General features: G+C 41.5%; 4 protein-coding genes across 22 annotated transcripts in view; all 4 read left to right on the top strand.

The window, feature by feature from the left end:
- Positions 1-11,360, top strand: part of LOC116424730 (bromodomain adjacent to zinc finger domain protein 2B) — a 65,347-nt gene extending 53,987 nt beyond the window's left edge. For 7 of the 10 annotated variants that reach the window (XM_076365212.1, XM_076365211.1, XM_076365210.1 and 4 more), the window contains 10 exons: positions 215-434; positions 503-1,253; positions 1,338-1,598; positions 1,687-2,185; positions 2,576-2,921; positions 3,839-3,960; positions 4,046-4,187; positions 4,555-4,685; positions 5,894-6,178; positions 6,465-11,360. In XM_076365212.1, the coding sequence (XP_076221327.1) occupies positions 215-434; positions 503-1,253; positions 1,338-1,598; positions 1,687-2,185; positions 2,576-2,921; positions 3,839-3,960; positions 4,046-4,187; positions 4,555-4,685; positions 5,894-6,178; positions 6,465-6,642 (2,935 nt within the window). In that variant the 3' untranslated portion in view covers positions 6,643-11,360. The remainder of the gene's footprint in view (positions 1-214; positions 435-502; positions 1,254-1,337; positions 1,599-1,686; positions 2,186-2,575; positions 2,922-3,838; positions 3,961-4,045; positions 4,188-4,554; positions 4,686-5,893; positions 6,179-6,464) is intronic. The other 3 variants (XM_076365213.1, XM_076365218.1, XM_076365219.1) reach the window with 1 other exon arrangement.
- A 222-nt stretch (positions 11,361-11,582) lies between these two features.
- LOC116424721 (NAD kinase 2, mitochondrial) lies at positions 11,583-14,785 on the top strand. 4 transcript variants are annotated; one of them, XM_031971478.2, is made up of 7 exons: positions 11,583-11,713; positions 11,883-12,031; positions 12,771-13,068; positions 13,300-13,623; positions 13,716-13,797; positions 13,876-14,140; positions 14,205-14,784. In XM_031971478.2, exons 2-7 carry the CDS (start codon positions 11,998-12,000, stop codon positions 14,435-14,437), a joined length of 1,236 nt encoding a protein of 411 aa, XP_031827338.1. In that variant the 5' UTR covers positions 11,583-11,713; positions 11,883-11,997; the 3' UTR covers positions 14,438-14,784. The 4 variants fall into 4 exon arrangements, with proteins under 4 accessions (XP_031827338.1, XP_031827337.1, XP_031827339.1 ...); XM_031971479.2 differs by lacking the exons at positions 11,583-11,713; positions 11,883-12,031 and adding exons at positions 12,135-12,471; positions 12,591-12,673 and having other exon boundaries at positions 14,205-14,785; XM_031971477.2 differs by lacking the exon at positions 11,583-11,713 and having other exon boundaries at positions 11,852-12,031.
- Positions 14,786-14,928: 143 nt separating this feature from the next.
- Start1 (Steroidogenic acute regulatory protein-like) lies at positions 14,929-21,937 on the top strand. Of its 6 annotated transcripts, none has more exons than XM_031971469.2 (13): positions 14,929-15,203; positions 16,735-16,787; positions 17,083-17,369; positions 17,683-17,763; positions 18,084-18,161; positions 18,226-18,279; positions 18,346-18,478; positions 18,558-18,748; positions 19,199-19,264; positions 19,391-19,546; positions 19,654-19,758; positions 19,848-20,023; positions 20,110-21,937. In XM_031971469.2, the coding sequence occupies exons 3-13, from the start codon at positions 17,124-17,126 to the stop codon at positions 20,369-20,371; spliced, it is 1,548 nt and encodes a 515-aa protein (XP_031827329.1). In that variant the 5' UTR covers positions 14,929-15,203; positions 16,735-16,787; positions 17,083-17,123; the 3' UTR covers positions 20,372-21,937. The 6 variants fall into 6 exon arrangements, with proteins under 6 accessions (XP_031827329.1, XP_031827330.1, XP_031827332.1 ...); XM_031971472.2 differs by lacking the exon at positions 14,929-15,203 and adding an exon at positions 15,214-15,411; XM_031971471.2 differs by lacking the exon at positions 14,929-15,203 and adding an exon at positions 15,443-16,401.
- Positions 21,938-23,124: 1,187 nt separating this feature from the next.
- The window catches only part of Dgk (diacyl glycerol kinase 1), a 132,349-nt gene continuing 129,948 nt past the window's right edge, over positions 23,125-25,525 (top strand). For both annotated transcript variants that reach the window (XM_031971494.2, XM_031971492.2), the window contains exon 1: positions 23,125-23,405. The gene's annotated coding sequence lies outside the window, so the exon portion shown is untranslated. The remainder of the gene's footprint in view (positions 23,406-25,525) is intronic.

Genomic DNA, 25,525 nt, shown 5'->3' with positions numbered 1-25,525 from the left:
TGTTGACGAGTACTTGGAGACTTCTTCGTAGAACCAAGACCTTTTTCTTATTCTTGTGAGATCGCATTTAATTATTGCATATTTGTTTATATTAGAGGTACCAGTAGGTATTTTTCTCAGTATTCAATAAGAACTGAACGTGTCAGTATGAAATGATAATATTAAATATTGGTCCATTCGCAATTCTTAATGGTTTTGTAACATGTGTCCTCAGACTCAGACAACTACACAATCGAAAGGTCCGGATGGAAGCGGTCGGTGTGATCGTGAATAAAACCGGGGACACTATCACTATAGAGAAGAAGGAAGTGGACGAGGAAGGTAATTCGACGTCGACGGCGGTGGGAACGACGCCTACGCCCGACGAAAGTCATCACGAAGACGAGGTGGAGGACATGTCTGAGAACGAGAGTGAAGGAACTCAGCCGGAGGAGGTAAAAGTCGTAGGTTCTTGATTAATCGAAATTTCTAAAAGTTCTCACTGGATTGGTTATTTTTAAAGGAGGAGGACAAGAATCTATCAGGCGAGGAACTAGGCAAGAAGCTGGACAAGCTGCTGAAACAGTCGGAGGAACAGTTACAGAAACTGAACAGTTCCTCCAAGCAGCTGCGCGCTCACATATTCGGGCAGGACAGGTACTGGAGAAGATATTGGGAGCTGGCGTGCGCCGGCGGCATCTTCGTGGAGGCGATGGAGAGCGCCGAGCCGGAAACCTTGGAACTGCAAGCCGAACTGGACGAAAAGTACAAAAACATGCCGGTCGAGGAGAAGCCCGAGACGAAGCAGGAGGACACCAAGGGAAACTCCGAGAATCGGGAGAACGAAGCGCCGAACGACGTGAAAGAGGAGAAAAAATACAATTCGAATGATCAAGATGAGGACGTCAAGCCGCAATTGGATAAGACCAGGTCAGAATCGGAGGACGTGAACTGCAAGAAGGAACAGGTGCAGAACTGTGGCACGGAGAACTCGACGAGCATCAAAGAGGAGAAGAAACACGATGTGGACGGTATGAGCGACGCGAAGACCAATGTCACGTCAGAGGAGATTAAACAGGAGACGGAGGTGGTGAACATGGACGTGGACGTGAAAGTCGAAGACACGAAGAAGGAGACCGAAGACATGGACGAGGACATGAAGCCTGTGAAGACGATGGAAGATAAAATCGTCGAGACTATTCCCAACGGCGACAAGTTCAATCACGTGAACAATATTCATAACGGGAAGGAACTGAACGGCACGTTTATTTCCAGTAAGATTGAACAAAACAATTCTTCACTATTCGAATGATTCTGAAATTGAACAGTTAATATCCTTTTTATTTACTATTTTATAGACAACGGAAACGAGTCCAGCTGGTTTTCGATTCTACCGCGCGAGACTTGCGACACCCCTGGACCGAGTACCAAGCAGATCTTCGGGATAGCCGAGCCGACTGAGCTGAGAATACCAGTTTTCCCGCCACCGGTTAGCCCGAGTTACGACAGGTGCGACAGTCCAGCACCCTTGATCCTGACGCAGGACGAGGCGGTGCAGCTAGAGTACCTGAAAGTGCACGGCTTGCCACCTCCTGGAGAAGCTAAACCTGTGCAGAAAGGTACTAGCATCGTTGTTGATCATATGCAAATTCCTGTTTCACGAGTCAAGTTTGCAAGCAATTAACATTGTTCGTCGTCTATTTCTAGATCTACGGTACGGATGGTGGAGAATAACGGACGTCGACACGTTTCAAGAACTGTTGGAACACCTTCATTCCCGCGGTGTCCGCGAAAAAGAACTGAAACGTACTACGTGGGCAACGATGGAGTCATTCTTGGCGGTCACGGGCAGAATCAACGTTGACCCTGGCAATTTGACCGCCACCGAGCTTCAAGGAACGCCCGACGAGCCCGACACGCCGATCCCGAAACCTGACAACCCGGAGATCTGGAGCGAGCAGGTCGCACTACGCGTGGACGCGCAGCTCTTAGAGCAAGTCGAGGCACTGGAGGACAAGGTCGCGAACGCCAGCATGCAGGTCAAAGGCTGGAAACTGCCTCCGCGGGCGGGCACCGAGGAGGCCGAAGAGATTGAGAAGCTCAACGAGATGGAGAAGATCAGCGCAGTGGAGCAGGCACGGCAGAGGTTATTGTCTTTGGAGGCGGCGATAGAGAGGAGATACTTGAAGCCGCCGTTGGGAGTTTGGTAAGAGTTTTAGTCGGCAGTCGTTTGTCATTGATCTTGGGAAGATTAAGTATGGAAATTGTACGACATATCGCCCTTTCTAAATAACATCTGATCTGATTCATTTAGTTTTGGTCAAAGATTTTGGTAACATTCTTTCGCTGCGATAATTTCTAGTTAGCCGAGAAGCACAGTAAATCACAAGTCTTTGCTTACTTTACTATACATGAAAGTTTAGGATGAAAAATTGATGATATCGTGAAGACTTCGATTAAGCAGTTTATGTTTAGTTCTTCTGCGATCGAAATTACGAATGTATTGAATTTGTTTAATTGAATTTGATTTAATTTGATTCAATTTGATTTAATTTAATAAAATTATGGATTATATTGGTGTACTATGGTGTTCCAGCACTGGAGATCCAAACCTAGCAGCCTTGAAGGCGGAACAAGCAGCGGCTGCGAACGCGAACTCGAATAACTCGGATCAGAGCAATCAGACCCCGGTACCTCAAGAAGAAACGACCCCGAGGGGGCTGAACAATTGGCGCGAGGCGACAGCCCGTGCCCACACGTCAGCTCAGCTCGCGATGGCGCTTTACATGTTGGAGGCCAGCATCGCCTGGGACAAGAGCATCATGAAGGCTGTGAGTCTAACACCAGCTAGAAACTCGGTCTGCGTCAAGCTACGAAACCGCTGCGTCTCACTCAAAGCTACCAATCAGTACAATCAGCTATTGACTACTTCTCAGGCCTCTGTGGGTATTCGCACTAACTTTACTAACCAAGCTAATCCTTTATTTCCTTGCGTTATAAAAACTCTGTCGCCCGTCCCGCACAGTGAACCACAGAGAGCATATCGGTTTTAATCGACGATAAGAAGAGAACAAATTATTTTGAGAGGCTTTTTATCAAAGGCTCGTAGTGTTTTACATTAAACGAGATGCTCTTCGCGTGGCACTTTTTCTATATAATTATGATACTTCTTTGGAACATGGTGAAAGGTTTCTTAATGATAACGCGGCAGTTATATATTTGCGAATATTAACGTTCGTTTCGTTCGACTTCGATCGATGGGAACACAAGCGTTTTACACGAGACGTTCGAGCTTCGTGATTTCATTGAGACAAGACATATCAGTATGTCGAATGGTGGTTAGAGTCTAACGTAACGGTAGCATGCCAACGAATAAACCGCTTGTCGTCTAGTCATTTTTTCCTTTAACGCTTCGTATCTTTCCTTTCGTAGAGGTAACGCTTCTTTTTTACATTTATTTCGTGTTTAACCGATCATCCCCGGTTAATGCCAACAAAATGCATATTCATACAACAATCAAGTTTCGTTTCGTTCGGCCCGACCCCGATGTCGCACGATTACGAATTCGAAGCGACGCGGGACCGAACTGCACGACGAACCGCGTATTACATTGCATCGCTTATGTTTTTTACGGTCGAATCCATTGAAACCACCGGCTTACCCCGTTTACTTCCCGCCTCGTTGAATGACCCTGTTTCTTTCACATTAACATTTATTATTGCATCAATGTGATACTTTGTTTTAATACGCTTCTTTACTGAACGGCGCTTAAAACGAATCAAAGCCAATTTTAGTTTCACGCGATCGTCGGGCGCGTTCCGACGATATTAACATTCGAGAGCTTTCCTTTCTGTTGCAGAATTGTCAGTTCTGTCACAGCGGAGATAACGAGGACAAGTTGCTACTGTGCGATGGCTGTGACCGTGGCTACCATACTTACTGCTTCCGTCCAAAAATGGAAAACATTCCTGATGGTGACTGGTGAGTAGTCGCGGCTCGGATGTTTCGATTAGAATTAATCACCGGTGAGATTCTCCGATTAATCGATCCGTCGGATCGCTTTCAGGTATTGTCACGAGTGCATGAACAAAGCGACAGGGGAACGAAACTGTTTGGTATGCGGGAAAAGAGTTGGCAAAAACTTAGTGTTGTGCGAGCTTTGCCCGCGGGCTTACCACACCGACTGTCATAATCCTGTCATGCCAAAAGTGAGTCGTGTTTTCTATTACGAAACTGTGGATTTTATGCATTTATAGGAGATACATTTGTTTAAGATTGAAGTTTCCTACAACGTATTCAGATGTTTGCTTTGTTTTAATCCCTATAGAATCTTCCATAAAGAAACTGAATTTTTATATGACTACTAATTCCATAATGATGATTGATTATTCATAATTACTGGTCATCGATTAATAATAATTATTGATCGTTAATTATTGCCAATCATGGATTCCCTAAAAACCTATATTTGCATAAACACGTCCGCGGTTCAGTTATTTAATCACGCTAATCGGTTCAAAGTATTACGTAAACTCGTCCCGCGATTACACTCGTTTACATGTAATGTACTTTCAGATGCCAAGGGGAAAATGGTATTGTTCAAATTGCCACAGTAAACAACCAAAGAAGAGAAATAGTAGTCGAAGGAGTCATACCAAAGGGGGAGGCACCAGAGAAAGTGAAAGTTCTGATCATCCACCAGCTAGGTGATTACGTTAAAACCAAACAAAACATTGTCGACTCGCTGGCTTAACAACGTTGTTTCATACGAATGTACAAGTAGACGTATAAAAAAAAAACAAACAAACAAAAAAAAACACAAACACACAGCCACCACGGCGCTACGCCATACGACTTTCGAGTAACGCTCAACGAAAACAAAAAACAAACAACAAAAAATACGCAAATGGTGAAACAAAACGTAACTTCCACAAACCCGAATACGAACAAAAGTACAGTTTTAAAAAAACGCTTTAGAGAAATGAACGAATACACACTATATATATATATACATAATGCGATTCAACCGACTTCTATATATATTTATATATATATAACCTCGGCCCGTGTCGTACACTCGTCGAAAAATAACAAAAAAAACTTGTTGTTGTATGGAAGTATATATTTATACCGTATACAGGGTGTTCCGCGATAGGTTTGTAGCTGTAACGGAAACGCTTCCCACGTAAAACAAACGAAAATACACTGAAACCGCATATAGGGTTTTCTCCTCGTTCGAGCGTGCGCTTCCTGCGGGCCCAGAGCGTGACCTAAACGATAATCTCGCGTCACGTCCCTTCGCAGGGACACCCTGTAACTTCGTGCGGCGTGTTGCTTAATATATCGATCATCGACTATGGGATGGGTAGTTTCTCAGAGAATTCGTCGTAACGGTGTAGAGCTGGCCTTCGGCTTCTATAAGTTGCTCGCAAAAAGTAATAATAATAATATTAATAATAATATTAATAAACAGTAAATAAAATATAGACGCTAATGACGAACGGCGAGAAACAGTGCGAGAGGCGGAATGTATATGTGTAAATGTAAACGGCGAGGCAGACGGTAGAACGAGAGACAGAGAGTCAGAGTGACGAAAACATTCCATCGAGAACAACGTACCCGTCTCAAGCAGACAAAAATATATAAACTATATATATATCTAATAAAATAAACGAAAAAGTATATATATCTATATACACATATATATACGATAAAATAAAATAAATAGATAAATAAATAAAATAAATAAAACGTATATAAAAAAAAGTATATAAAAAAGTATGTAATAAAAAAAAACACGCTCGAGTCTTATGCATTCGTCCAGAAGCTTTTATGAAACGGAAACAAAACCTCCTGCGAAAGAGAAAGCTAAGCTATATCGTGCAAATAATTTCTCTGTTGTTTTGCGTCGCAGTCCAACGCCGTCAACGGCATCGAACACGCACGTAGAGGACGTCAGTTCGTCGGAACCGGCAACCCCTACCGCGTCGCCACGGAAGGAGGGGAACAATAGGACGCTCACGAAGAAACAGCAACGAGAGTTGGCCCCATGTAAGGTGCTACTCGAACAGTTGGAGCAACAGGACGAGGCCTGGCCGTTCCTCTTGCCGGTGAACACCAAACAGTTCCCGACCTACAAGAAAATCATTAAAACGCCCATGGATCTCAGTACGATCAAGAAGAAATTGCAGGACTCCGTGTAAGTTGCACGCGTACCAACGACTACTACCCTAGTTAACTAAACAAACAGTAAATAAAATGAGAAACAAACTTCTTACTAAAAAAAAAAACAAACTCGATAAAAAAGAAACAAAATGTCCATTAAAAAAACACACACGTACATCCATCTCTAAGATCTCTAGCCCTCAAAAAAAAGCTCTCTCTAACTTCAAATCAGCTTCGATCGACCATAAAAAACAAAAAAAAAACAAAAACGGACCAAAAAATCCGAAACATGTTCCAACGAATGGTGCTTCTCGATACAGGTACAAGTCTCGCGATGAGTTTTGCGCCGATGTCAGACAGATGTTCATCAACTGCGAGGTATTCAACGAAGACGACAGTCCCGTGGGCAAGGCGGGACATGGGATGCGCAGTTTCTTCGAAATGCGCTGGACCGAGATTACCGGCGCGCCACCACCCCATCCGCAAACCCATAGCTGAGGATCGGTACGATCTCGCAACACCTGCAACAGTTTTGCCCACTTCTACTACTGAGAAGGCTAGCCAGCCCCCTCGACACCGCCCCTCTCTCCCGCCGCTAAGAAGATCCATCGTCGTCGCCGTCAACGTCCTCGTCGTCGTCGTCGTCGTCGTCGTCGTCGTCTGAGGGAGTCGTCGAAAGAAACCCAAGAGACTCGAGAGGCGAGAGACACACCCCGTGATTAGAACCGTGTGTGTGCGCGCGTCGGCCTCGTTCTAGCGGCCGACCGGGACAAACGGACACAGAAAACCTAATCTAATATTACCGTCATGTAGAGAACTCCGTTTCTGAGGGATACGAAACGAAACGAGTAAGAACGAACGCTTCACACGACGGCGCGTCGTTAACGGTGCGCGCGTGTCCCGTTCGCCTTCCTCCGAAACCGTGGCGCGTGAACGACGCACGCGTCGGCCGGCGCTTCTCGCCGTGGTCTCAACCGCCGCCCACGCAAACTTCGATTACTCGAGAGGAAATAGTCTCCCCGAAAAAAAAAACTAAAAAAAACCAAAAAAAAAAGATCGGCGAACACCTTTCGAGCGGCTCGGAACCGACCTCCTCGAACTTTGCGCGCGTTGGAGAGCGAACAAGAGGACTCGACCGAACCCTTATTTTCTCTCCGGCGGGGGAAGGTCTAAAACGGGTTTCGAGTCGCGTGTGCTCGTCGGGAACGACCGACGTTTCGACCGCCGGAAAGAACGAAATTTCTCTGTATTTGACGAAGTTGAGTTAAAGACGAGTAAGAATGACGGGGGATCGTTTCCACGAGTAAAGGGTGAAGTCGAGAAGCTATCAATGATAGGAGGCACAAAATGGCACCACCGGACCGAGAAGAGGTTGTTTACTAAAACGAGCAAAAAAAAACGAGCAAAGAAATGAACGAACGCGTGAATAATAGAATCGTTGTGATCCAACGGAGCTTCGGGAACGGACGGACCGCGCGCGTTCTCTCGCGATCTCGCACCGTCTACGGAAGCCCAGCGGAAGCTAAACAAAAAAACCCCCACCCACCCCCGCGAGTGTGCGTTGGACGGGAATATTATGAAAGAGACACGACGATGGTCACTGTACTTACTACCCCCGAGTCGAACGAGTAAGAAAATGATAAAACAAAAAAAACAGAAACTTTTTTGCCTAAGCGAACCACGAGAGTATGTAATTTGCGAATTGTATTATACAGGCTTAGTGCCGGCGCGTCGGCAAAAGAAATATTTTGCAAAGTAATATTTGAATGTGAAAAAAAAGAGACAGAGAACAGAGAAGAGAGGTATATATAAATATATATATAAATATAAATGTATAAAATAATGAATATAGTGTACATGTATACTATATATAGATAGTCACGTCACACGAAACATTTGCAGAACACTCACAACACACGTTTCGAAACACCTCTTTGCCCGCGAGAAAGGAAAAGAAACGAAAGAAACTGAAAAAAAAGAAAACAAGCAAACAGAGAATAAACAGAGATAACGATGAATCGAGCACGACAAAAGGGTAACAATTTTCTGCTGCAGAGTAAGATAACAATAGAACGACGAGACCAGTCGAGTCTTCTCTAATTAAGGACCGATATTTCGAATGCCATTCCACGGATTTTGTTTTTCATCCTCATTTTGTGTTCTTCTTCTTTTTTTCCTTCTATTTTTCTTCTATTTTCTTTTTTTTTCTTTAATTTTATCTTGATTCGCTTCGACCCCCTTTGATTCGCTAGAGCCACGATCGAACGGAAAAATCGACTATCAATCGGCTCGTCGGACGTGAAACGATGGGCAAAACCATGGGCGTGACGATTCGTTAAAAGATCTTGACGTGCCGGGATAATATATACAGTGTGAACGAAACTTCTTTGTCCGTGTTCTTGGGTTTGCGTGACGGTTACGGAGCATTCGTCGAGGTTTGCCATTTCGACTGTGTGATATCGTCGCGCGTACATACCGCAACTCGTTCGCGATAATACGCTGTTCGGAGTCATTCTTTTCTTCACTGCCGAAACGAACTTCCTTAGTCGTTGGGACGGGACGCGAACGTAATAAAAATTTCGTGGTCGAGATTCCGAGTGCAAAAAGGGACCGCGCGTAATCGTTCAACTCGCGAGCGGGTTTCGCGCAGTTTTCGTGTTTTCGTTTCCTTTCGCGAGATTTTGGCGCTGGTTCGAACCGATACCGATATTCTTCTCCGCGGGACCTCCTCTCCGGTGCATTCACATTTTACGAAAGCAATACAACGTACGTTCAAAAAGGGAATTTCTATGGATGCGCGTCGTCGAACGGCAAGCCGCTTCCGACGAGATGGGAGAGGTGTCTCGATCGAGTTTAAAAAAACAAAAAAAAAAGCAAAAAAGAAATAATGGCGAATACATACGATGAATCGTGTTTTCCGTTTCTCTCGAAAAGAAAAAAAGAAAATACCGTGCGCGGGGTTTTTTAATCGTGTCCGGCGGCGTGTAAAAGTACATCGAAAAACCCGCGACCGCGTCCCAAGCGTTATCGAATTTTATCCGGGCCAGGTTCCGCGCGCGACAAGGAGTACCGTTTATTATCGAAACGATTGAACGAGACAAGAAGGAAAGGGAAAAAAGAAACTATGTGAAAACAAATAAAAGAATTCTATTGTTCCCGTAGCGTGAGAGGAATTTTTTTAAAACCGACGATTCGAATTTTCGACTAGGATTAAAAAAAATAGCAATGTAATTTTTCGCGCGGTGTACCCGCGAGTGACGGACGAGAGAGAGAGTGTGTGTGTATGTGAGAGACAGAGAGAGTGTGTGTGTGTGAGAGAGAGAGAACGAGTGAAAGCGTGTGCACGAGAGAATGCGAGTAAAAGAGAGCGAGCGAGATCAGGCAGACATTTTTAATAAAAAAGAAAAAAAAACAATTGTATTCGTGCGTCAGGATGTTGTGACACGAACACGGCGGCTAGAAAAAAAAGCGTGTGGAAGCGGAAACGCGGTATGGTGTGTCCGTAGTGATTATTTCTTGGAATTTCTAATTAACCCGCGGTACCTTCTGTGTAAGTGTGACCATCGCGCGACAAAAAAAAACAAACGATCGAATCTAAGGAAACCGTTAACGATGATATCTTGTTTTTTATGTAATTTGATGTACATTATTGCTCGTAATAGCGGATAGTTATATAATTAACGAAGATTAAAGAGATCCGGGAAGCGTGAGGGAGAGAGAGAAAGAGAGAGAAAGAGAGAGATAAAGGAAACGCGCGAGTGAGAGAAAGCGAGCGAGAACAATGAAAGAGCGAACAGTGAGAATGGAGGAATACAGAAAGAGATATGGTTCGGCCGTAGTGATTGTGCTAAACATTCGTAGTATGTAAAAGTATTAGCTAGATTATTAAAACGAAAAGAAAAGAAGAAGAAGAGGATATGCTTGGATGCCGCGTGAAACGACTACGAGATAAAACGATGGTTGAGGAACGCTGCGGGGTGCGGCTGGACACGCGCGGAACGAATGCAAACGTGTTTTGTCCAGATTGTAATAATGTATTGTGTGTGCGATCGGGGAACGATCGAGCCCGGTGAGATCGTAACGAGTATAACGCGCGCGCGTTGTTTCCCGGCAAATTCTTCCCTCCGATCGCGGATCGATTTTGTGTATCGATTTTTACTTTGCCACGACGATTCGACGGATCCTTTCAGCCGCTTTATTTTGTTTTATTTTATTTTATTTTATTTTATTTTATTTCCTTTCTATCTTTCTTTCCTTCTTTCTTTCTTCGTCGGTTTTTCCCCCGTCGATTTCTTCGATCGCGACGAACTTTGGTGATCGAGAGAATCGAGGATCTGGCCCTCTTCGCCACTTCGTCATCCGGGGAAAATGAATCGTTCGAACTCGCGAGGTTGCATCGTGATTTTATGATTTACGGCGCGCGACATCGGGGCATTTCGCGATCTCACCGGATGTGTTATGTTCCTCGGATCCCACGTCCGTGAAAGAAATGATAAAAAAAATGCTAATCGAGAGGGGGGAGGAGTATGCGTGGAAAATGTGTACGTCACTTTATGCACGCCTTGCACCCTCGTATTATAGCCGATGCATTAGACATCTTCATACATTCAGACACACTACCACCACCCACCACCACCCACCACTACCCACCACCCACCACCACTACCACCACCACTACCACCACCACTATCACCACCACCACCACCAACAAGAACAAATAATTTTTTAAGGTTCAATTATTATTTAAATAGTACAGTTACATTGTTAGTATGAATAACGACGCTTTTTATACGAATTTTAGTTTTTAACGTCGATCTTATGATATATTATATGGTATAATGATAATGACAATGGTAATAACAATAACGATAAAATGATATCGATAATGGAACAGAATTAAAAGAGAAATGGAAAATACGCGTAAATGAGACATAAGAAAGCGAGGAGAGACAGGGAGAGAGAGCGCGTGCGAGAGCGAGTATATGAGTGTAAAACGAACGAGAGAATATAGAGCGAAAGGGGGAAAAAACGAGAACGAGAGGAAAAGAGAGTGTCGAAAGACGGAAGGAGAGAGCGTGTGTTTAAGCTAGATGATTGTCTATAGTATAAAACGAAGGCATACGTTAGGTAGCCTCGATGCTATTTAAACAGACTTAATTAATGTATTGCAAATGAATTAATAAAGTGTAAGCGAAGCGTGTATCTGTACAGTGAAATCCTTTTTTTTTCTGTCTGCTAGTGCGAGTCGTTTGTCGCTAATCGAGGATCATTTATAATTCGTTCGATTTTCATTTGAAATTCGTACTAATAGTCAGTACTGACAGTAAATATTCTTCTATCGGAAAGAATTTCTTATCGATCTATACGATAAGAAAATTCTGTGTCGACGATAAAAACCTTTATCCATGCTTATCCGACTTTCGTCGGCCATTTCGTTTCTTCTTGCTCAGAACAAACTATTCTTTTATTTTTATTATTCTATGTATTCGTACGAAGTTTGTAATATTTATTTATTGATTAACAAGTGATCCAAGTTTCCGAAATTCAAGAAGAATCAGGTTTCTTTTACGTGAGTTGCTTTCTACGTTCAGATTTTCCGCGTCCGCCATGTTGCCGTTTCAGCTATCTCGCTCGATTAGATATTTCTCCTTGTCACGCTATCTAAGCGACGCAACTGTATAAGTACGCGCGCACGCGCGCGCATGTGTATGTGTGTATACAGTGACATGTGATTTTAGTTATCCAGTATTCTCGCCGGCTCAGAGGTTAGAAACGTTCGGCCGTGTTTGATGTTTCTTATTCCGCATTGTTTGCTGCAAATGATTCCTACGTGAACAGTTGGAGCAGGATGCCATGACGACGTTTGGCCATTTTCGACGGACTGCCAGTAAGTGCATTTAAATCTGTTTGCCCGTGATCCCGTACACGACCACGCTCAACGTCAGCTGACGCGATCGAAAGATCGCTAAACAAAACACGACTGGCTTTCATAACTTCTGAACGTAATTACATGTTTCCCAGTAACGTCGCAGTTCAATTACACTGGTCAACACGATTTTTGCCATAGAAGATTTAATGGGTGATTTTAATAGTATTTCTTATGCTGAATTCGAATAAACTGTGAGAGATAAAGAAAAAGGAATTGCACATTCGAATTCAGCATAAGAAATACTATTAAAATCATGCATTAAACCTTTTGTGGCAAGAAAAAAGTTAAATGTTGTAGACCAGTATTATCGGGTATATTACACTCGTTACGAATGCAGAATTTTTCCATCAAAATTTGTTTTTCTAACAAAGTCGATAACAAGACGATTGATAACGGAGGTATACGAATCTTGGACGAAATATTATAAGTTCAATTTCTTGAACAATTATAGTAGATTTATTCAAGGATTACTGCATCGATGCAGTGGCAGTTTGTAATAATAGTAGTGCCATTGTAGAGACTGGTTGTCCTCGTGCCACATTCACTTTTATAAAAAGCGGTACTTGGAATACAAATCAGGGAAAATTGTATAGTACTGAGGTATAATTTGGAAGAAATTAATCGTTCTGTTTGAGCTATGCTAATTGAAGTTATGATTTGTTTGCAATTATGAAATAACATGTAATTTTTATTACAGAAGCTTTGCAATTTTTGCGACCGTGCAAGTACAATGCTTGTACCGGTCTCCAACAATTTCTACGGAACGAATCGAGTTTCATACCGAAGCGTGTGCTCATCGTGGGCAAATTGTCCCGTTATTATTTCGAAAAATTGCGGGAACCAGACTTGACCAAAGAAGAGTTGAAGAGGAAGTTGCTGGAAAGGGGTTCGGACTATGAGGATATGTTGGCTAGTCATATCGCGACGAAAAATGTGGAACAACAGGTGATCGAAGTGTTGAAGAAGATGAACATAGAGTACAAGATAATAAACAGGTGAATTTGATTTTCCTAGCAATGAAATGTATCTAATAATTTTTAGTAATTACATTTACTGGCATTACAGAAATACTCAATCAATAATTTGATCCATCAAATCTTGACCCGTCGAACTGACCAACAACATGACTTACTTAAATGTGACTTATCAAATTTAATTTTGCAATATTTTAATGAAATCTGTCCAGTTATTCTTAATACTAACATCCAATTATTATTGCATTACAGAAAGAATCTCGACCTATCGAATTTCACATGGGCCGACTTGATTCTTCCGATAGGCGGCGATGGTACGTTCCTACTGGCGTCGAATATGATATTCGATGACAAAAAACCGATTATCGGTATTAACTCGTATCCCGAAAGATCAGAAGGATTCCTCATGCTCTCAGCACAGTATACGAAAAGAATACCCGACATTTTTGAAATGTTGAAAGCCGGTCAGTATCGCGTCCTAATGAGGAGAAGAATTCGAACGACGTTGAAGGGAGATGACATCTGGGAACCACCATTTCATACGCACGAGAAAGGTCGCGTTGCTGGTGGCGAAAAGTAATGAAACCATAAACAATTCTTTTATACATATAACAATTTGAATCCATTTGTACTTATAATTTGAATTTTTTTCTTTGTTTCCTGCTCAGATTTTACGTTCAAGATTTAAACGGACAAAAGTCTAACAACCTGCCAAAAGAAAGACGTTTACCCTGGTTAGCGCTGAACGAAGTGAGTTTCATACGAAATTTTCATCTGTGTTGCAAGATAATAACCATCAATAGAATCCTTGAACTTTCTCTCAACTAGGTTTTTATGGCGGAAAGTTTATCTGCCAGGACAAGCGACTTGCTGATCAAAGTTAACGATGAAGAGAAGTACCACATGGTGAAAAGCTCTGGACTGTGCATTAGCACTGGTACAGGTTCAACGTCTTGGTACAAATCGATAAACAGCGTCAGTCCGCAAATAGTGCGGGACATAGTAAATGTAGTTGGCGAGAAAAGAGAGTTCAGCAGAGAGGAGATCGAAAAAATCTGCGTTACTTTTAACGATAGTTTGCGTTTCGATGCTGGTAAGCATTTCACATTGATAAGAACCATTTTAACGTAGACTCTAACTGTCTGGTTACATTTTAGAGGATCAAAGACTCTGTTACGCAGTAAGGGACATGATAGTGAACGACTTGTGGCCAGTACCAAAATGCTTGAATCCTCGAGGATTCTGTAAAAAGTTAACCGTAAGATCGCAGTGTTTTGACGCTGGTTTAGTTCTCGACGGCGGTATCGCGGTGCCGTTCAATTTCGGAGCGACCGCGGTGATGGAAACACACCCCGAAGATTCTCTGCGATCGTTGATCCTTCCGGATTGAACGACGCAGACTTCTACAAGAAAGTGTACTTTAAGACATCAATTCCTTAACGAACTTGTTAAGATAAGATTGAAACGGAGCATCAACGCTCCGAACAAAAAACTGAATGAAACCAAAATACGCAATAATACTTTTGTACCTTATAGGTGTTTTCAAGTTTTAAGGTAATAACGCGCTTCGAGGCCGAAGTGTCACAGTCAGAAGCCAGGAACGTGTTCTGGCGCCCGTCGCATTTCAGTTTAACGGACAGTAACAGAACCAATGTAACGATTGTATGTAACGTGAACCAAATTTTATAAAGACATATTTCATAAGAATAAAGATGCTAAGCTAAGATGATAAGCGTTTTACGAAATTGATTTTGAAATTTCACTTGTATCCGTGGTATCTGAATACCAGAACAGTAGTGTTCTTTGTCCCTGACAGTATTCAACGGAAATAACGTAGTCGGTAGATGAACGAACGGCAGAAAAAGAGAGACGGAAGTAGGCGGCGTCGCGAGCGCGTTCGCAAACGCCACACCAACACATGGCGCCGCCATCACTCGGTCAGAAAAAAAGAGTGAATTTACACGGAACCCATGTACGTGTAAATTGCTACGTTCGTTTGTGTTTATCCCATCACGACGCGAGGTCTGACGTTAGTTGTGCACCTTAGGTTTGATAAGATTCTCTCGCAGATTGTGTCGGAACGGGATGATGCGCGAGTGCGACGCGTTGACGGCAGACTCTTCGCCAACCCGAATGGATTTATAAGAATTTGAACGGTAAACAAAAGTCATTGATCACACAACGCATAGTTTCGATGGTAAAGACGAGGCGTCCCTGGCTTTTTTTCCGGCTAGGCCGTTGCTAATATCGACGCGTCATTTCATTTGAACGATTCCCAGTGACAAATAAACACGATCGATGGTTGGAAAAGATGCAAGGGCTCCGGAATTAAAACTATCGGACAGTTCCGTGGTCAGTTTTAAGGTTAGAATACATCGTTAGTATCAATTAAGATAACGAGGCGACAAGAGACCATTCGTTATCAATATTATCAGTGATTCCCTTCATTCATATTGCCACACCAATAACAATACGAGCACGAAAGTAACAATGCGAAAAGATTTTGTTGGGACTCACTCGTGAAACAGATGATGCGTTTGAGTGTGTAGCGGCGGTTTCTTAGTAGTAGTAAGGCCATCGACCGTGTTAGCTGTTGCATTTTGTGTGCCCTTTTCGAAATGAAGTTTTGTTTGTATAAATCAAAGTAGTCCGTGGAATTAATATACCATTCAATTAATTATATTTTCCCTTTGTCATTGATAAAAAGCTCGTGTTTATAAAAAGTTTAATATGAATCCCTTTGTTAATCTTGAAAAATGTTTACGTTTATATTGTTTACTAATAAAGACAGGAAAAGGAGTATGCGTATGCAAAGATCCGAAAGAATTAATTATCTAAGAGATTTACGATACAATTTTTCGTTAAGTACCGGAATCTTGATTTCTTGATCTATACATTTTTCAATTTATTGAAATGTTTTTTATCTTTGATAGGTATATAAAAGATGAATGTTGGAATTTTTGGCTATCAAAATGATAAGTGGTTACATACGAAACGCGATAGTGACTTTTTCTTTGTCGGAATGATTCATCGTAACACGATCTAGTCGATCGCGTTCGTTTCTTATAATAAGTATTTAGCATAGATCATTTCTTATTTAGGTCAATCGCAATAACCTTAAGTGTAACATGGATTTTATTATGATTACAATATTTGAAATGTTGTAACTTTACTTAACAATTCGTAAAAGCGAGCGTCCAGCAGAATAAAAAAATATTATATCAGATTATATCAGTGCCAACTGGTGTAAGATAAAAGAACTGAACTATTAAAAAAACAGATTGTGAAAGATACTGGGTGAAAGCGACGACACTTGCGAGTCACTGTTACATTAAATAATACATATATCTTATCGTGCGTATCCCAGCTCATGTAAATAAATTAATTTATAAATATAATATTTTTCTGTAAACAAAAATACTTGGAATACGCGGCATAATTGAAAGATAAAAACTGTAACTATTTTATCACGTAACATTATTCCCACAGTCGTGATACGTCAATGCGAAGTTGTAATGTAAAACGAAATCATAACGCGAATTTCTAACTAGTTGTATGTACGAATACGACCTGAATAAACTTGAAAGAATCTTCAAACTATATCTCCCAGTTACTAGAATATACCCATTGATAATAAATATAATTTAATTAATAAATCGAATCAAATTAATAGTCTCTCATTTACAGAATCATTAATCTTTAGAAAGAAGGGGTGACTTCGCAAACTCGCCAATCGCAAGGTATTAAAAACACATTCCTCGTCTCTAAGATACAAACAAACTATTCACTACTCGTTTACGTTTTGAACATTAATTTTCAAGAAACTGTTCCACTGTAATAAGGATATTATTTATTAAAAACAAAATAAAAATTTCTAGGCTTAACAATACTCTGAACCTAGGAATGCCTTATTTATTTAAAAAAAAAAAGAAAAATTTGTCAGAAAAATGGTAATATCCTCGGAATGTATCGGTTTGCGTATCGTTATTATTCGTTGGTGATGGTACTAACCCGTGTGGCGATTGCTATTTTCAGATCCGTCGCCGCGGATATCAAAGGGAGGTAAGCCTGGTAGGATGGCTGAGGACGAGAGGCAAACTGTTAGAGCGATTGCGGAAACCTTGCTCAGCGGATCCATAAACTCTCAAAGAAGTTCGTACACTCAAGCGAGCGTGACGCGCACCCCGGACATCATTATTAGCGAGGATCTAATCGCGGGTGAAATGCAAAACGGGAGAATGTCGAACGTCAGGCGTTCATTTTGTCTTTTCGTCACCTTCGACCTCCTGCTCACATTTCTCTTGTGGCTCATTTGCACGATGGTAATTGTCCGTGTGTTCGAACGAAACTCCAGAAAAAGAAATAAGAGAAAAGGAAATAGAATCGTTGATTTACAAATTGAACCCCTTGTCTTGTTAATATTGAGTTAAGAAGATGAAGAATTGAAATTGGGTTTTATAAATATGGGTATTATTATTTCGTTCTAATCGGTAGAACGTGAATAATATTCTATTATAAAAACGTTTATAGCAAATGTAGATTTACTGTAAATTTGTTAGTTTATTATTATTAAAGAAATCCGAAGCCAGAGGGTTAATCTATGAGTTCGAACGTTTCACTTGAAACTTGTTGCAGACCGCTGGCGAAAGTCTGGAGTCGGCCTTTGTTAATCAAGTAATCCATTATTACATCAAGTCCTCGCTGTTTGACATTGTGGTGAGTAGTCGCGCGACTAAAACAAGCCGTTTTGTAGGAGCGCAAATTAAAATTGAGGCGTCAAAGATGCGAAATTCGGAAAAACAACCGAATCAGAGAAATCAGAATTTAAGAAACACTAAATGGAACCGTTTAAACATTCAAAAACCACGATTCACAAAACTTTCATAAAAGAAAAATTGTATATATCAAGATGTTAAATTTTTATTTTCAATTTGAAAAACATCGGAATGAAATTTCGACGTTCGCTGCACGCAACGCCTTGATTTTTTGCGCGCTGTTCCTCGTGGGCACAGATTATACGAATTCCGTCTTCTCAGATGGCAGCGGTTTGCAGATACACGGTGTTGTTGCTCTTCTACGCGTTGCTTCGTTGGAACCACTGGGTGATCGTATCTGTGAGTAACATCGATTTCTCATTGTATTCTAGAAAGAAGTATATGATCGTGCCTCTTGTTACAGCTAACAACCGCCACCACGTGTTGCTTCCTGATCGCCAAAGTGTTTCTCTTCGATGTAAGTGGTGCACGCTTTTAACCGATCCCGAATGAAAATTACCATTCACAGAGGCTTCGTTTTTAGTGGTCGAAGTACAATCAACCGGTGTTCGCAGTCCTCCTCATCCTCACGTCTTTCGTGTTGCCATGGATGGAGGCGTGGTTCTTCGACATCCGTGTGTTGCCGCAAGAGACGCAGGCTAGAAATTGGTTCCGAAGTACGGAACGTCCTCTTTGATAATCCAGTTCTCAAGAACTTTGGAGGATGCAAATAGAAATCTCCATTTTCATCTGCAGATTTCAGTGAGAGGGAACCGCTGCTGCGGCCAAACAACGTGGACACGGCGCAGTACACCGGCAGTGAGCCGACCGGTTACTTCTTCACTCCCATAGATTCGCCTGAGCAATCGGGTTCGGATAACGACGACGAGGATGCGAAAAGAGCTGATGCTTCCATACGTTATCCGTCCATCGATACTGGCAAGTCGGTAAGTGAAAAGCTTACGCTGTACATCAGGAGCCAGTATCATTGCTTAACCTTTAGAGCAAGGCTTTTCAAAGTGTGAATCGCGACCCTGTATAGGAGTCGCAGAAATCTCAGGAAAACTAAAAAATTCCTGGACACCCAACGACTGAAAGTTAGTTCAAAACCTGTTTGACAATATTACACGTATAGTATGTTTGTGAGTATATCCAAGGTCGCGGAAATATTTGTTTGGATAAAGGGTGTCCCCAACTGAAAAGGCTTGAGAAGCCCTGCTTTAGAGGATCGGCATACTTTTATAAGACATATAGAAAATATGCATATAAATAACATATAGAAAATATGCATATACAATGCTCTGCCGGTCCTCTAAAGGTTAACAACTAATAGCCACAAGCGAACGTCAGTGCATTCATCGAAGTCTCTCTCAAGTAATCTCCTTTAAATTTCGTAGCCGGAAGATGATCACACTAAAATAGACATTTCCAAATGTTATCCGTCCATCGATTCTGATAAGTTGGTGAGTAAGAAATTTACTTTACACACAGCGAGTCGGCGATACTTGTTTAACAATTCTATGGCGCGAATAAACGTAAACACTTCCGTCAAAGTCTCTCTGAAGTAATTTTTTTCGAATTTTGTATAGGTAGAAGAAGATGTGGTGAGACTGTACGGAGTAGTGAGAAATTGTTTCAGTTTGTTAGCGTCCCAGCATTGGCACACCGAAAATGAGATGACCAACGGTGACGTCATCTATTACATGAACCGTTCTGAGCCGAAAGGGGTGCTACGAAAGATAGTGGTGAGTTGATCAACACGTAGACGTTGATTAAACAGTCATTTGTCAATTTCATGTAAATACCGAATCAACGTAGCACTTGTGAAGTGATCTTCTAAATTGAATTTCAGGGAGTCGTCAACGCTCCGGCCGATTTATTAATAAATCTGTTATTCGATGAGATCGAGTCGTCGCCGTCGTGGAATAAATTGATCACGAAGTGCAGCAGGATACAAGTGACGTATCATTCTCCGTTATAAATTCCCTCTAACTTCGCTAACGTTTTTTTTCACTTTACTCAATCCCGTGTTCATTTGTTGACTAGAATATCGATAACAACACGGATGTCGTTCATCAAATCACGAGTCCCCATGGCGGTGGCTTGATCGGCGCGCGAGATTTTGTCATTGTAAGACATCGTATGCATTACGACAAATACTACATCATCACTGGCTCGTCGATGTCTACACCGATGTTGCCGAGTCCCAAGAATGTTGTTCGGTCAGATTACAAAACTTAGTGTTTAAAATACTAATTTATTTCATTTGTTTTCTTACTTATTTATCTATTTATTTTCTATTGCGTAGGGCCGAGAGCATCGTCAGCTGTTGCGCGACAGAAGCTCTGCGGGACCAGAAGAAATGCAAGTTCACGTTGATGATGCATACTGACTTGAAGGGTTGGCTACCGCAAGGTCTCGTGGATAGATCCACGTCCACCGCGCTATCGGAATTCATCTGCTACGTGAGGGACTATGTGGAAAAGAGGGTGAACTCGCGGTCCGCGAACGAGAAGTCCTCGCGACGATCCTCCGCGTCCTCGCGGTCGAAGAAAATTCGATCGAAGTGAATCCTCGTGTGTTCACGCGTCGATAAATACTCTTAACCTCAGAAGTCTTCGCAAATGTTTTTTCTCTGTGCTTTCGTGCATGCGCATATACAGCGACGAACACTGTGTGTATGTGTGGGGAACAAGTCTGTTTATGTTCAGACATCGGATAGACTAACGGAAAAGAACAGCGAGAAACGTTACTTTGCGTGCTTTCTATTTCTCTTGTAGAAATTATCGAAATGTGTATCCACGATCAACGTTTCCTTTTTTAGATCGAGGTTGTATATTGTACATGAAATTGATACATTTTTGTTAATTGTTCAATAGAGGTGGACATACACGAACATTCTTGAACGGTCTATTTTTTGTTCATACTCGTCACTCATTTTTAGGGAAGCTTGTTATCCTGATTGATGCAATACGATTTAGCATTGAAGTTACGTGTCAGCCATGTTTAAATAGTCTATTTTTCGCGGGTCGTGCTGCTGGCATGGAACCGTTCAACCTTGAATGTTAAACGACGTCGAACGAAATGATTATTTGTGTTCGTTTAGTTCGGTTACGATTTTTAATTAAATTGCGGTGTAAATATGCGAACGTACAGTATGCCAGTGGATACATAACGGGAACCGTTACTTATCCTAAACGATTCGCGAGAATTCATTACGTGCCCATGCATTTAATCATGATTTATATATGAATGCAATTGTCTCTCTTATCCTTCGCTATATAATTTTTATTGTAAGATCATCGAAGTGTGTAAAAAGATTTTATTGTAAGATTTATAAAATAATTGAAGAAAGTGAATAGACAATTATGTAAACAAGTGGAGAAGATATTCATGTTATTGAACTGGATAAATGAAATTTACTATATACATATTGTTAGGAATAAATATATATATATATACATACATATATATGTATAAGTCAATAGCAAATTTTTTCATTTTTTACTACTGTATCAAACTCTATTAAATTTCTAAAAGTATGCACTGAAATGATTCCTGTTTTCTGTAGTATTTTATCTTCTGATTTCTTATAGCTGTATAGATAATATTCTTGGTTCTTTCGAGAAAGTTCATTTTATCGAATAATGATTTATAGAGTTGTGAAAGACTGCATTTCTAATAATACTGAATACTAGATAAAAAGACCAAAGAATGCGCTTATAGTATAATTATATTGAAATGTGTGTATGAACCATTTCAGTATGTTGCATACCTACAGATATTCTACTTTTAATAGAATCTGTCAGTACTTAATCAGTGACTGTATCCTATTTAGCATTGTTAAATTTTTTATACTTCTAATTAATTCTAATCATACTTAAATATAATTAATCATTTTTCTTTCTTATATTGTATACCTTTGTATTTGTATATGTATCAATGCATGATTCGCTAGTCAAACTTTTGTTACGTGTATCGATTAGAAATCAAATTAATTATGCATTAACCAGAGATCCAAATGTGGATGACTGTTAATAGCAATCTATGATCTGCCTAATTCTGTAAGGTTGGCCTAACCAAACGAAATAATGCTTGTACGAATAGACATCAATTGTATAATAATAATAAAACTAAGGAACTATATTTTCCTAATGAATTTTATGCAGTTCTTTCAATTAAAAAAAAAAGAAAACGACAAATTTAATCATTTCAAAGAATTTGGTTAAAGAGATCTATTAGCGAGTGATATTATTATTTTGCCAATAAGATAAACCATATATCTACATGTAAGTATATAGAACCAGTAACAGTAATTAATAGTTGCTGAATTACCGTAATCAAAGGCTATATTAATCATTAGTAACACCCATAAATTACAGTGCACTACATAGTTAGCAATTCCTTATCTCCACGTTCAAGACCATTCAATTCGTAATAATCTTTGTTGTTTGAACGAATTGTATATTAAAAATGAATTGTTACCTATTATCCGCTTCGTTCGATGCTTTACTGGCTAACACAAATTCGAGATCCAATTTAAAGTAGCATTCGAGCATGCACCATGGAACATTAACGCACGCGTTAACAGGAGGCAACATGACGAACTGGTCCCCGTTAATTTCATTCGCACTTTCATTGCAATTTCGAATTGCACTCGAACTCGTACCTATCATCTCCTCAAATGCTTCACGTCTGCACCGTATAATATGGTATTTTGATGATACCACGTTACTTCCGATCCAATTCAACCGTCCGTCCGCCAGTTCGTTCTCCAACCAACCGTTAACCGTTACCCATTCAAAATACAAATACGCAACGACATCTGTGGGCCCGCGCTGTCCCTTTATCTATGTACCTCATTTTCTAAATATTTGCCAATCTCTTACGGCTCGTACAAATAAATATACGTCAATCGGTAGTAACATCGTGATCCACGGCAATTCATCACTGTCGCCGCAAGAAATTGAATTGTTAACGGCACCGGTGTCACGCAGCGTTAGAAGCAGAAGCAAAATTAAAAGTTTCCTACGCAGAGTTCTCCGACTTTGCCGCGAGTAAATTCCGAACGATAGAGATTTCAACGGTCGTATCGTTCGCGCGTAAATATTGTGATCGACGCTCACCGAGTTCCTTCAGCGTTTATAGTTCGTGAACGTCAGTGGCCGTCGTGGTTTTCGGAATTCAATTGAAGAAACGATGGAGGAAAAACCAACAATGTTGCTGGAACGGTTCTCGACGGTGCGCACGCACTGGTGGCCGGCGATATACAATCGGTGGAACGGTCGTGTAGAACAGGTGGCGCTAGTGCAGGAGCCTACGTCTGAAAATCGCGGAGAGTCAGTTAGTCGGTCTCGCGCCTCACGCGTGTGCGTGATACGTTTACTTGTGGTTTATTTATCGTGTTCAGACGTGTTCCGCGTTCGCCGTGTACGTCCGCGAAAACGAATTGACAACGTTCACCGTGACGAGAAATTTCATTGCATCCGATCCGCCGAGCCGGTGAATACGATCTGCATCCGCAACGGGACGTCGCCGGTCCATGACAATGCCGGAAACTTAAAGGACGCTCCGAGGCGTCTGCTGCAAGACGATGCAGAAATGGTAAGTGGAATTTCATTAAAACTTGCATGGTACAATATTAACGATATTAGACGATCGTTGAACCATTTTACTCTTTAGTTGCTCAACGTGACATTACGCGAAGTCGTCGCGTTCCCTCGTGAAAAGTTTGTTAACGTTCCGGAGCAATGTCAGTTTTCACTGAATTCTTTTTGGTAATCGAGGCAATGAAAGTGTAACTTGACTAGAGTGATTCTTATGTGTCCATTAGGTTCATGGGTGAACGTTTACAGAGGGATTATTTTTAAACCGATGTGTACTTGCGTGGAAAATGTCCATCCCCAAGGACTCGATAAAAGTCGATATATTGGATCGATAGAGAGCTTTACGAGCGATTCAAAATCGTCGATTATTTTGTGACGGTGTACACGCGGGAATGTTCGAAACGGCATGGTTAAGAATTAATTAATAAAAGTTCGTTGGAACGGAATACGATCGTCTATATTGAATCTTGATGTTCACTGTATCCGATGCAACACATAACCCTGTATGCTTCCTCAAATTGTCTTTTCTGACAAGAAAGAAACTTTTTTACGAATAATAAAAATAGACTACGATTATAAAGAAAATACAATATTCTAATATAAACTTAACAAAGCTAGTTGTTATAATAAGAATAGTTTACTAATTAACGTCACAAAACAGATTAACAAAACCATTTCCTATTCATTCATTTACGAACGAATTTTTGAATCACACACTTCCCTAATTACACGATTGTAGGTCCGGTAATTAAAAAAACCCATTTCGTTTCACTGGACGGCGAGTGGGTTGAAAAGTCCGTTTACGGGCTTTCGAGCGCCTTTGCGGAAAAAGTTCCGTATGTGCGGCCTCTCCGAGCTTGCGATTCGAAAGCCGAGTCGGACGTTTGACAAATTGATGCTTCTGTCTCCAGCAATTCGTTTCTTGCGCGTCTCAACGCGTATCGGGGTCGCACGGTTCGACGTCTATCGCTTATCCTTTGGTCCGCGATCCTTCTGACCTTCGACCTTCGGCCAGGCGGATACGTGTCTGATTGTCGATGTGCAAGTGGCCGATGGTGTCGGACGCGCGACGACTTGCGGGCACGATGCCCTCGTTTTCCTGTGAAAGACAGGACTCCGCGGTTTAGGATGCATTATCGCCGGCAAAAGTACCAGTATCCTCTAACCTTGCGCGCGCGCGAGCGCTTCCGTTTCGAGGTAATTTAGTTTAAAACTAGATCCTGCTGCATCTTCCTCCGGGGAATTTTTAACGCCACGGTGAGAAAACTTTGCTCGCCCGGTTCATTCCCTTCGAACACCTCCGGGTTTAATTGTAACGCGTCCCTGGATAATTTAGACAGAGGTCGGGAGATGCTTTGCGGTTGCAATCGTGAGACGAGACGCCATGTTGGAAATGGGATCACTGGCGAAATAAAGCCGTGTTATTGTTGCAAAGTTGTTATTGCACTGTGTATGTCAATTTCGTAATGGGGGATATAATAATATAATGTTGACAGTATATTTTAGTTCAGGTGATTTTTGATTGTTTATACAACTTGAGCAGTGATCTTGATTTTTTGTTCTGAGATGTTTATTTTAGATTTTACTCTTCCAAAATTATTAACGATGTGTACACGGAATTTCAGTCTGTTAATGTAGCAGCATTGTTTCAACGATTTATGCGTTGCACTGTTAAATGAACAAAGTTGTCAATGGAAGCACGTGGAAACGCAGCGTATGGTGTCACGTCGACAGTGGCGTAAACATTGACCTTTGGCGAAGAGCAGCGGTTTTCTAGGTATGATGCGGTCCTCCAAGGTGAATCGATCTCGCGCGCCGCACCGAAATTTAAATTTAAACGTCGGTCCGTGCGGCAACCGAATTTCTCGTCCGGTTTGTGCAACCGGAAAGCTCGTCGATGCGCAATCCGTCGAACAAAACTGCTTCGCGACATCATCACGAACCACGTCGCACGTTTATCCGCGAGCGATCCCATTTCTCCGGCGAAAATTTCCGCGAAATTCCCCCGTTGCTGTGCGGTTTAGAAATTTCTGAAAATTCAAGTAACGCGTCTGAAGTGTTTAAAAGTTTCGAGAACGGTCGAGTGTCTCTCGGAAGAAAGTTGTCGGCCGCCGGGGA

The sequence above is a fragment of the Nomia melanderi genome, chromosome 2 (genome assembly GCF_051020985.1).
Source record: "Nomia melanderi isolate GNS246 chromosome 2, iyNomMela1, whole genome shotgun sequence".
In the NCBI taxonomy this organism is placed as follows: Eukaryota; Metazoa; Arthropoda; class Insecta; order Hymenoptera; family Halictidae; genus Nomia; species Nomia melanderi.
Note: the sequence above shows the minus strand (reverse complement) of the source record. Positions and strands in the feature narration are given on the sequence as shown.